At 38.9% G+C, this 12,571-nt stretch overlaps 1 protein-coding gene across 1 annotated transcript in view; it reads left to right on the top strand.

Annotated features, from left to right (window-relative positions):
- The window catches only part of Rock2 (Rho associated coiled-coil containing protein kinase 2), a 133,814-nt gene that overhangs the window by 106,062 nt on the left and 15,181 nt on the right, over window positions 1-12,571 (top strand). Inside the window, exons 21-27 of the mRNA XM_042680730.1 lie at window positions 6,031-6,100; window positions 8,364-8,467; window positions 8,872-9,058; window positions 10,405-10,498; window positions 10,594-10,688; window positions 11,072-11,251; window positions 11,428-11,590. Coding sequence (XP_042536664.1) covers window positions 6,031-6,100; window positions 8,364-8,467; window positions 8,872-9,058; window positions 10,405-10,498; window positions 10,594-10,688; window positions 11,072-11,251; window positions 11,428-11,590 — 893 coding nt within the window. The remainder of the gene's footprint in view (window positions 1-6,030; window positions 6,101-8,363; window positions 8,468-8,871; window positions 9,059-10,404; window positions 10,499-10,593; window positions 10,689-11,071; window positions 11,252-11,427; window positions 11,591-12,571) is intronic.

Below are 12,571 nucleotides of genomic sequence, written 5' to 3'. Positions count from 1 at the left end.
TAAGGTGGCAGATCAGCAACACAGATGCTGTCTAGGAAGAAATAGTTAAAATATTCACTTGGAGTTCTTTTTGCCCATGTACTGCCAGAGAAGCCTAGATTTCTTAAACTTACTTTATCATCAGAATTCAAAATTGAAACAGTATTCAATCAGACATCTTGATTTTTTTTTTTTTTTTGTGGTTGGCTTCATTTTCTTCCATGTTAGCTTTATTCCTCAAAATAATCCTAATATTAAAATTGAATGGGGACTTGCTACAAGTAGGCTTAGCTGATACTACTGACATAGTTTTGAAACTTGGTTTTCCATGGTTCTTTTCCTTTTTTGAGTAATTTTGTTTTTGAGACAGGGCCTTTCCAGGTAGCCTAGGCTTGCTTTGAACTCCCTACGTAGCCCAATCTGTCCACCGTCTCTCAGTCCTGCCACAGTCTCCTGAGTGCTGGGATTTTAAGTGTGTATCACTACCATGCCTGGCCTCTGTCACATTTTTTACTTGTGGGGAAATAAAAAGTATGAATTCTCAGTAATACACTCCTTAATAATACAATGTGGAAATAACACAGATAAGTGGTATTGAGTCATATTTTCCTTTTTAAGGGCCAGTAAGTAAATAAAATAACCAAAGTATGTTAACTGATCAGAAGAGTGAAAGGCCTACATTATATACAGCTTGAACATAGTGGGTTAAATCACTTGTTTGAGCTTTTCTTAATGTTTACAGTTTTTAAATATCCAAGATGTATGCAAGTATTTTCTTAACTATAAAATATAAATTTTTTTCTTTATCTTTCTTTTTTTTTTTTTTTTGCTGGTCCTAGGCACTGTTGTTGAGCTTATTTTTACTCAAGGCGAGCACTCTACTGCTTGAGCCACAGTGCCATGTCTGGCTTTTTTTTTGGAGATTTAGGTGGAGATGAGAGTATCATGGAGTTCCTACCCAGGCTGGCTTCAAACTGCAATTCGCAGATCTCAGGCTCCTAAGTAGCTAGGATTATAGGCGTGAGCTTTAGCCCCACTAGAAATATATTTTTTTAAAAAGGCAGAACATGATGTGTCCCTTTATAAATACAGCTATATTCCTTTCTCAGATGTAGCACACCTCTCTGTGCTCATATGTATATAATGTACATTTCTATGCAATTATATGTAGGATTGAGTTTTTGGTACATCATCTTTTTGTTGTTGTTGGTCGTGGGACTTGAACTCTGGGCCTGGGCGCTGTACTTCAGCTCTTCAGCTTAAGGCTAGTGCTCTACCACTTAAGCCACAGTGCTATTTCCGGATTTCTGTTGGTTTATTGGAGATAAGAGTCTCACTGACTTTCCTGCCCGGGCTAGCTTTGAATTATGATCCTCAGATCCTAGCCTTCTGAGTAGCTAGGATTACAGGTTTAAGCCTCCAGTACCCCATTTTTGTTTTTAGTTTTTTTGGTTTTTTTTTTTTTTTTTTTTTTTTTTGGTTCATCATGTGCCTGAGTTCTACCACTTTGAGCCACAGCTCCATTTTCAGTTTTCTGATAGTTAATTGGAAACAAGAGTCACGGGCTTTTCTGACTAGGATAGGTTTGAACTGCATCCTCAGATTTCAGCCCTTGAGTAGCTAGGATTACAGGCATGAGCCACCAGCTTCCAGTTCTCTTCTTTTTACCTTTTTTTTTTACTTATATCGTAGAAGTTGTGTTCTCCAACTTGCTAACCACTTTCATACCCTTAGTTTGATGAGATAAATATGTTTTCATGTTTTTTAAAATAAGCCTTAAACAGCATTTAAAATCACTTTCTTAAATTAGTGTAGACTTTTTTTTTTTTTTTTGTCAGTCGTGGGGCCTGAACTCGGCCTGGGCGCTGTCTCTCAGCTCTTCAGCTCAAGGCTAGCGATCTACCACTTGAGCCATAGCACCACTTCCCGCTTTTTCTGTTTATGTGGTGCTGAGTAGTTGAACCTAGGGCCTCATGCATGCAAGGCAAGCACTCTGCCACTGAGCCACCTTCCCAGCCCTAGACTCAGACTCATTTTTAATATGTTTAATTACTGGTTCAGAAATATTCAGAGAAAAGCATATATTGTAAACTTTTCAGTAAAGTTTTCTAGATTGTGGAAATTGGTGGCATCTCTTCTGGTTTAGATTCAAAGCAGGACTCCTAGTCTCCCTCAGGCCCCTCCAAGCCACTTCTTCCCTCAGATACTCAGAATTCTATGGTTGGCATATTTAGTTAGTTAATCACAGCAGGCTATGGTAATCAGTCTTGTTGGTTTCATATAACACTGTTTGGTCTTAAAATCTTTTTATATTCTTGAAAGTAATTGAGGAATTTAGAGTTTTTGATGATTGTTGTAAAATTGAGAAAAATTAAAAATACAAGCACACATTTTTTATGAGTATTTTTATTGTGAAAATAGTGTACAGAGGGGTTACAGTTACATGAGCAAGATAATGAGTACATTTCTTTTTTTTTATTTTGTAAAATTTATTTTATTTTATTTGTGAACATACTGTACAGAGGGGTTACAATTACATGGGCAGGATAATGTGTACATTTCTTACCAAGCATTGCAGCCTCCTCCTTTATCCTTCACATCCCTTCCCAGCCTCCCCCCCGCCCCGCCCCCCCCCCCCCCTCCCGCACCGACGTTGTAAAGCTCGTTTTCGACATGACAACTTGTACTTCTCATTGTTGCAACAGGTCAACCTGTATCCTTAAACGACTTGTTTTTCCCCATCTCCTCCACAAGTTATACTGACATCAAATATAGTGAAAGCGGGGGTTATACTGTGGGGGAGGGACATACAAAGCAACAAAGAAATAATCTTATAAATGCGTTAGAAACACATGCATGAAAGAAAAAAACATTAAAATACATATCTAAGGGTTCATTTTCCTAACATCACATTATCTGACCTTTTCCGCTTGACTCATACATATACTAGATATTGCAAATAAGGGAAACCATGGGACCTATGTTTCTTTGGGCCTGGCTTACTTCGCTTAATATAATTTTTTCCAAGTCTTTCCATTTCCTAACAAATGGGGCAATGTCATTCTTTCTGATGGAGGCATAGAATTCCATTGTGTATATATACCACATTTTCTTGATCCATTCATCTACTGAGGGGCCATCTGGGTTGGTTCCAGATCTTAGCTATGGTAAATGATGCTGCAATAAACATAGTTGTGCTGGTAGCTTTAGTGTGGTCTTGTTTGTAAACATTTGGGTAAATGCCCAAAAGTGGGATTGCTGGGTCATAGGGGAGTTCTATGTGGAGTCTTTTGAGGAACCTCCATACTGCTTTCCAAAGTGGTTGAACAAGTTTACATTCCCACCAACAATGAAGTAAGGTTCCCTTCTGTCCACATCCCCTCCAGCATCTGTTGTTGTTAGAGTTCTTGATTTTTGCCATTCTAACTGGAGTGAGGTGGTATCTCAATGTTGTTTTGATTTGCATTTCTTTTATGGCTAGGGAGGTTGAGCATTTCTTCATGTGTCTATTGGCCATCCTTCTTTCTTCTTCAGAGAAGTTTCTCTTTAAGTCTTTCGCCCACTTGTTTATTGGGCAGTTGTTTCTTTGAGGATTTGTTGTTGGGTGATTTAATTTTTTGAGTTCCAAGTATATTTTAGATATGAGACCCTTGTCCGTTGTATGGCTAGTAAAGATCTTCTCCCAATCTGTGGGCTTTTTATTGATCTTGCTAGCTATGTCCTTTGCCATGCAGAAGCTCTGCAACTTTATGCAATCCCATTTGTCCAACCTTTCTTTGATTTGTTGTGTTTCTGGGTCTCTATTCAGAAAATTTCGGCCTGAGCCAAGGAGACCTAGGGTTTCTCCTATTCCATCCTGTAATGTTTTCAGAGTGTCTGCTTTGAGTTCAAGGTCTTCGATCCATTTGGAGTTGATTCTGGTGCAGGGTGATATATAAGGATCTAGCTTTAGTTTTCTACAAGTAGTTAACCAATTTTGCCAGCACCATTTACTGAAGAGGCTGTCTTTCTTCCATTCTATTGTTTTAGCTCCCTTATCGAAGATTAGATGGCTATAGGTCTGTAGGTTCATTTCTGGGTTTTCAATTCTATTCCATTGGTCCTGAGGTCTGTTCTTATGCCAATACCAAGCTGTTTTGATTACTATGGCTTTATAGTAGAGTTTGAAATTTGGTATTGATATTCCTCCAGCAGTGTTCTTTCCATTGAAGAGCGTTTTTGCTATTCGGGGTCTTTTATTGTTCCATATGAATTTTTGGATTGCTTCTTCTATTTCCTTGAAGAATGAGGTTGGAATTTTGATAGGTATTGCGTTGAATTTGTAGATAGCCTTTGGAAGTATTGCCATTTTCACGATGTTAATCTTTCCAATCCAGGAGCATGGGAGGTTTTGCCATTTTTTAAGTTCTGTGTTGATTTCCTTTTTCAAGATTTTAAAGTTTTCATCATAGAGGTCCTTCACTTCTTTAGTTAAGTTAATTCCTAGGTATTTTATTTTTTGTGGGGCTATTACAAATGGAGTTGCTTTCCTAATTTCAGCCACACTTTTCTCATTGTTGGCATACAGAAAGGCCATTGATATTTGGGCGTTAATTTTATACCCTGCTACTTTGCCAAAGTTTTGAATCAGCTTGAGTAATTTGGGAGTGGAGTCTATGGGATTCTTTAAAAACAAGATCATGTCGTCTGCAAAGAGAGAGAGTTTTATTTCTTCTTTCCCTATTTGGATCCCCTTTATGTCTGCATCTTGTCTTATTGCTGTAGCTAGGCATTCTAATACTAGATTGAAGAGACGTGGAGAGAGTGGACATCCTTGTCTTGTTCCTGAGTTAAGAGGAAATGGCTTTAGTTTTTCACCATTAAGTATAATGCTGGCTGTAGGTTTGTCATATACAGCCTTTATTGTATTGAGGAATGTTCCATGGATTCCTAATTTTTCCAAAACCTTCATCATAAAGGGGTGTTGGATCTTGTCGAATGAGTACATTTCTTATCAAGCATTGTAGCCTCCTCCTTTGTTTCCCCTTCTCGTCCTCCCCCCCACCCCTCGCACCAAAGTTGTAAAGTTTGTTTTCGACATAACAACTTGTACATCTCATTGTTGTAATGGGTCTACCTGTATCTCTATTTAAACTAGTTGTTTTTCCCCCTTCCCCTCCACAAATTATACTGACATCAAATACAGTGAAAGCAGGGGTTATACCGTGAGGGAGGGGCATACAAAGCAACAAAGAAATAATCTTATAAATGACAAGCACACATTTTATTAGCTTATTCATTACATATGTCAGAGAGTCTAAGAAAAAGTCCATATGCAATAGTGAAGGAGTGTCAGGTTTTCTTTTTTTGTCTTTCTTATTTTTGTCCTGTTTCTGGGGTTTGAATTTGGTCTGAGTGCTGTCCCTGAGCTTCTTTTGATACAGGTTGGTACTCTACCACTTGAGCCAGAGCTCCACTTTTGTTGTTGTTGTTGTTTATTTGGGGTGGTGGTTTTTGGTAGTTAATTGGAAATAAGAAGAGCATAGACTTTCCTGCTAGTTGGCTTCAACTATGATTCTCAGATTTCAGCCTCATGAGTAGCTAGGATTTTACAGGTATGAGCTACTGGCTTCTGGCTAGGAGTGACAGTTTTTGTTTGTTTGGTTTTTTGTTTTGTTTTGTTTTGTTTTTTTCCTTGTCATGGGGCTTGAACTCTGGGCCTAGGTGCTATCCCTGAGCTCTTCAGCTCAAAGCAAGCACTCTACCACTTGAGCCACAGTGCCACTTCTGGTTTTCTGGTGGTTTACTGGGGAAAAGAGTCTCACTGACTTTCCTGCCCAGACTGGCTTTGAACCGTGATCTTCAGATCTGAGGCTCCTGAGTAGCTAGGATTACAGGCATGAGCCACTGGTGCCTGGCAGGAGTGAGAGTTTTAAAAAGCAGAGATTCACTTTATATCAGCATGAGAATGATTTGTCCTCACAGATTTTTTTGAAAAGACCACAAGTGTTCCCCAAACTGTTTTACTACAGTGACTGCTCACAACACTTACTTGATTCATTGTCTTCATAGAGAGCGCCAGGATGCAGATGGGCAAATGAAAGAGCTCCAGGATCAGCTTGAAGCAGAGCAGTATTTCTCAGTAAGTTTCAGACACATTAATTTGGAAATTGCTATATTTGTAGAATTTTTTAAAATTCTTTCTGTACAACTAAAAGGATGATTGTCTTTAAATAGATTGTTATAGTAAACACTAGAATGTTTTGTATGGGACATGTTGTATCATATAACTCATAATAAAAGTACTGTGTAGGCTGGAAGCATGGCTTAAGTGGTAAAATGCCTGTATTATACTACAAAGTGCCTGTATTATAGTCAAAGGTGGAAGAATCACTTGAGCCTACAAGTTTGAGACCAGCCTAGGCAATGTTACAAGGTACCATCTCAGAACAAAAATTATCATCTCTAAAAACATAATTCTCAACACACACTGTACCATGCCTTCAAAGTTAGTTTAAAAGCATTGCTTTTGGGCTGGGAAGGTGTCTCAGTGGTTGAGCGCTTGCCTTGCATGCATGAGGCCCTAGGTTCGATTCCTCAGCACCACATAAGCAAAAAGAAAAAAGCCAGAAGTGGCGCTGTGGCTCAAGTGGTAGAGCTCTAGCCTTGAGCTGAAGAGCTGAGGGATAGCGCCCAGGCCCAGAGTTCAGGTCCCACGACTAGACCCAAAAAAAAATAAAATGTAGGGGCTGGAAAGTTGGCTCAGTGGTAGAGCGCTTGCTTTGCATGCATGAGGCCCTGGGTTCGATTCCTCAGCACCACATAAGCAAAAAGAAAAAAAAAAGCCGGAAGTGGCGCTGTGGCTCAAGTGGTAGGGCACTAGCCTTGAGCTGAAGAGCTGAGGGACAGCGCCCAGGCCCAGAGTTCAGGCCCCACAACCGGACCAAAAAAAGCATTGCTTTTGAGGAATAATGTTTTCATAATAGAAAGAAATAAAATTGTCATTTTAATATACCTCTTTGAGATCAGTTTTTAAAGATGAAGTAGAAATGTCATGGAGTTAAAAATAGGAGCAACCCAGTCAGTGGGTACTGAAGCGGAGAAAGAAGGTAACAGGTGATTAAAGGAATATGAAAGCATACAGGTTTTGTGTATATAAAGTTAAGAATGAAGAACATGTAGGAAGAAATGCTGTGAAAAAGTCAGGAAGTACAGTAGGTGACTTACGACAATGTTACGAATCTGTGATAGAACAAAGATACTCATTTCAGACTTACAGTTGAATCTCAATCCACATTGTATCATGCAGGAGCAGTCTGACCCTGAGGGAAATTAGATCACTCTTTCTAAACAATATTTTCTTTATTTGTTAAAAGAAGTAAAATTTTCATCTTATGGAGTGTTTTTGAGAAATAAACATATTAACCTAATAAAGTTGCTTGATATTCAATGTAAAAAAAATAAAATCTAATTGGAAAAAAAATAAAAATAAAAATCAAGTAGATATTATCACCTCCTTTTCATTCATTTAAGTCAGCAAAATTCTTTTTGCTAATAATTATCTTTCTATCAACTGGTGCTGTTTTGGGGGTTTTTTGTTTTTTTGGGTTTTTTTTGGGTCCGGTCATGGGGCCTGGGCACTGTCCCTCAGCTCTTCAGCTCAAGGCAAGCGCTCTATCACTTTGAGCCACAGTGCCACTTCTGGCTTTTTTCTTTTTGTGTATGTGGTGCTGAGGAATCGAACCCAGGGCCTCATGCATGCAAGGCAAGCGCTCTACCACTGAGCCACCTTCCCAGCCCTGGTGCTGTTTTTTTAAAAAGAAATATTACTATAATATACAGTCTAAATCATGCTTTTATATTAGGGAATAGGGTGTGCTAGGGTCTAAATCTAGGGCTCCATGCATGCTAAGCTTGTACTCTACTACTAAGTTACACTGCAAACTGCTAGTTGAACTTTCATTAGTTTATCAGTGGATGACTAGAAAATAAGAAAGCCCACTAACCTATTAATTTGGCAAGGAGTCCAACATTATTCAACATTGAAATATTTGGGCAGGGGCTGGGAAGGTGGCTCAGTGGTAGAGCGCTTGCCTTGCAAGCCTGAGGCCCTGGGTTCGATTCCTCAGCACCACATAAGCAAAAAGAAAAAAGCCGGAAGTGGCACTGTGGCTCAAGTGGTAGAGTGCTAGCCTTGAGCTGAAGAGCTGAGGGACAGCGCCCAGGCCCAGAGTTCAGGCCCCATGACCGGACCCAAAAAAATAAAATAAAATAAAATATTTGGGCACATTCCATTTTTATCTGGGTAAGTTTTCCTTTTTTTTTTTAATCTGGGTAAGTTTTAAATGTATAAATAATGTTCTTTATTACACTGATACACATTCCTGTTGTATTTTCCTTTTTAGACACTCTATAAAACACAAGTTAGAGAACTTAAGGAGGAAAGTGAAGAAAAGACTAAACTGTGTAAAGAGTTACAGCAGAAGAAACAGGAATTACAGGATGAAAGGTAAGGAAAAGACCCCTGTCTTGTCTTCATAGACACATGCCTCTAGAACAGTGCTGCTAGTTATGAAGTATCAATGAACTGATGAAGTCAAGAAGACAAAAATTCTTACTTGTTTTGAGCTCAAAGAATTTTTTAAAATTATTTATAAGAAGGTATACAAAGGGGTTTCAATTCAACAAATGAGTTTAGATGTAAAGTACAGTGCATCTTGATTAATGTTATTCCTTCCATCATTCTTCTGACAAAAACTTACTCATAGCAAAAACTGTGTATGAAAATGGTTTATCTCTAACGAGACTGGAGATTTACTCAGTGACAGAGTGTGAGTTTAGCATGCATGTTCAATCTTCATCACAAAAAAAGAATTCTTTTTAATGTTTTAAAGTTGTCTTTCTAAAATACAGGGACTCCTTGGCTGCCCAGCTGGAGATAACATTAACCAAAGCAGATTCTGAGCAGCTGGCTCGTTCAATTGCTGAAGAACAGTATTCTGATTTGGAAAAGGAAAAAATCATGAAGGAACTAGAGATCAAAGAGATGATGGCTAGACATAAACAAGAACTTACTGAAAAAGATGCTACTATTGCATCTGTAAGTAAAATTCTTGGTACTTTTTGGATTTTAATTGAATTGCTGTATCATATATAGAATCACTGGGGCTGGGAAGGTGGCTCAGTGGCAGAGCACTTGCCTTGCATGCATGAGGCCCTGGGTTCGATTCCTTAGCACCACATAAGCAAAAAGAAAAAAGCCGGAAGTGGCGCTATGGCTCAAGTGGTAGAGTGCTAGCCTTGAGCTGAAGAGCTGAGAGACAGCACCCAGGCCCAGAGTTCAGGCCCCATGACCAGACCCAAAAAAGAAAAAGCTAGAGGTGGCACTGTGGCTCAAGTGGTAGAGCACTAGCCTTGAGCTAAAGAGCTGAGGGACAGTGCCCAGGCCCAGAGTTCAGGCCCCACGACTGACAAAAAAAAAAAAAAAAACAACCCACATATATAGATAGAATCACTAGAATCACTAAAATATTGTCATGAATCTGAATGAAAACTTGTGCTGACTACCAGATTTTTAATCCAAACAGCCATTAATTTCCCAAAGAAAAATAAAATACCAAATAGTTGGGTTTATGCTATCAATTATGCTGACCTATTGAAATGCTAGAGGTGTTAGAACAGGGTAATCTGATTCTTCTCAGTGGAAATTAATAATAGCCAAAGATTCATCTGCTGGCAAGAACTTAATATGTGGTGGAAGTGACAGTATACAAACCACTTCATGTACTGGGAAGGGACATAGATTTACATAGATTTAGTATGTGGGTTTTTCTTTTGTTTTTGGTCATGGGGTTTAAACTCAGGTCCTGGTCTGCTGTACCTGAGCTTTTTTGCTTAAGGCTAGCACTCTACTACTTTGAGCCACAGCTTCTGGTTTTTCTTATGCTGAATCAGAAATAAGACTCTCCTGGACTTTCTTGCCCGAGTTGTCTTTGAATAGTGATCATCAGATTTCAGCCTCCTGAGTAGCTAGGATTCCAGGCATGGGCCACCGGTGCCTGACCTCTTTGTATAATTTTTATCTTCCGTTTTAAACTAATGTCCTGAAATAAATTCTACAATTTTCAAATTTATTACATGTAGTAGACTGAAGGGCTTTGTGGCTCCTTCTATTAATTCACTAAGTAGTTTTTTCATTCTTTAAGAAAACTGCTAAGGATTTGTTAGAGAAGGGCAAGTTTTTAGTTTCCCTGGGGTACATGTGCAGTGTGTTATGGTGAGCAGATGTTTCATGAGAGGCAGAGTGGGTAAGGGAGCACAGGGGTAGGAAAGGAGAGGGCAGACTTAGAAAATGAGACTTGCCAACATGCTAGGATTTTGTTTCCTTTACTGTTTTATGACTTTATTTTGGTAAGTTGAGATATTTTCTTCACTTTCATTTCTTAGCTTGAAGAAACGAATAGGACACTAACTAGTGATGTTGCTAATCTTGCAAATGAGAAAGAAGAATTAAACAACAAATTGAAAGATGCTCAAGAACGTATGTATTAACAAAGACAAGTTTATTTTTCACTTCGCTATTCCTGTTACTTGCTGTAGTGTCAGTGTGATGTTTGTGTTTTGCATTTGTTTCAGAACTGTCACGACTGAAAGATGAGGAGATCAGTGCCGCAGCCATTAAAGCGCAGTTTGAGAAGCAGCTGCTGACAGAGAGGACGCTCAAGACGCAGGTACGGTGCCCAGCCCAGATGCGCTCTCCTCTCCCGTCTTACTCTAGCACTACACATCGGAGCAGGGTTTGCTGACTGTCAGCGAGTGGCCAGCCCAGATGCGCTCTCCTCTCCCGTCTTACTCTAGCACTACACATCGGAGCAGGGTTTGCTGACTGGCAGCGTGTGGCCCCTTTTCACAATTAGAGAAATGATGAAAATGAAAAACTAAGAGTTACGGAATGGAGAAGGAAGTTTTTTAAAATAATGTGGAAAGTTTTCTTTGTAGCCTTGTATATAGGAAGGAGATTATTCGTGGTTCTGTAACCTGTAGTTAGTGAGTTACTGAGAAACCATCAGCATAATCATGTTACTTATACTTTACTTATGTTTACATTTTTAAGGCTGTGAATAAATTGGCTGAAATCATGAATCGAAAAGAACCTGTCAAGCGTGGCAGTGACACAGATGTACGAAGAAAAGAGAAGGAGAATAGAAAGCTACATATGGAGCTTAAATCTGAACGTGAAAAACTGACCCAACAGATGATCAAGTATCAGAAAGAACTGAATGAAATGCAGGCTGTAAGAATTCTTTGGGGACCCAAACTTTTTAAAATTATTTTGTATTTGTATTTTTATAATTGAAGAAATAGAACTATTTTCATGTTTGTGGGTATTTGGTATCAGGACATTTCTTTTAATTACTGAAACAAGATGAGACAAATCTCATCCAGTTAATTTGATTTAATTTTTTGTAGCAAATAGCTGAAGAGAGCCAGATTCGAATTGAACTGCAGATGACGCTGGACTCTAAGGACAGTGACATTGAGCAGCTGCGCTCCCAGCTCCAGGCCTTGCACTTGGACAGCTCCAGTACTGGCAGTGGCCCAGGAGATGCAGATGCTGATGATGGGTTTCCAGGTACAGATTCTTTCAGTCCCTACATTTCTCTTAAATGGATATCGGCTGATTGTCTTAAGTTTTGCACTCGACTGCTTTTGAGGCAAAAATGTCATTTCTTTAAAGAAAAACCTACTTTTTGGAGTGGGTTCTTCAAGTAATATTTTAGACTTGTTATGCATTGATTTTTTTGACAGTATTTTACATTAATAACGCAAACAAGCTCCATATTTAGATACTTAACTCATTGTATGTTATATAGTCACTTTCTTTTTAAGCTTTTGTTTTATTTTCTCTTCTTTCTGCATCTTACTTCCTTGTATGTTGGGTGTTAAGTTCATATTACTCAATCACACACTATGGAATCCATGTCATTCACCTACCGGCGTTCCTCTACTTCTCTCAATATTGCCACTAAGCCTTCCAGTTCTCACATGCTCCTTCACTCTGACTCTGACTCTGACTCAGAAGAAGAATCTTTGTCTTACTTACCCATTTCTCCGGAACCTAATGGTACAGGTGATATCCTCAAAAACTCTTTGTCTTTGGAGTTTTCCCCACTGCCTGTAATTTTAGTCCTTCTGAATTTTTTTAACAATAACTAATATTTACTAACCCTGACATGTTGATGTAGATTGACTATTTTTAACTCATTAGAAATATATTGCTATACAAAAAAAAAAAGTTTTCTTATGGCACTGCTATTATAATTGATAGGCCATGGGCTGGGAATGTGGTTTAGTGGTAGAGTGTTTGCCTAGCATGCATGAAGCTGGAAGTGGTGTTGTGGCTCAACGGGTAGAGTGCTAGCCTTGAGCAAAAGAAGCTCAGGGACAGTGTCCAGGCCATGAGTTCATGCCCAGGACTGACCAAAAAAAAAAAAAGATAGGCCATTGATTTTGCCAACTTCAAAGAAATGGAATAATACATCATATCACTTACAAATGTATGTTTTTTAATCCTCCCTCTCTCCTTCCCTCCCCCTTTCCCTCCCTTCTTCCT

This window comes from Dipodomys spectabilis, unplaced genomic scaffold, assembly GCF_019054845.1.
Source record: "Dipodomys spectabilis isolate Male_0828 unplaced genomic scaffold, ASM1905484v1 ptg000066l, whole genome shotgun sequence".
NCBI classification, from domain to species: domain Eukaryota; kingdom Metazoa; phylum Chordata; class Mammalia; order Rodentia; family Heteromyidae; genus Dipodomys; species Dipodomys spectabilis.
The sequence above is the reverse complement of the archived record's forward strand: the minus strand, read 5'-3'. Positions and strand labels throughout refer to the sequence as shown.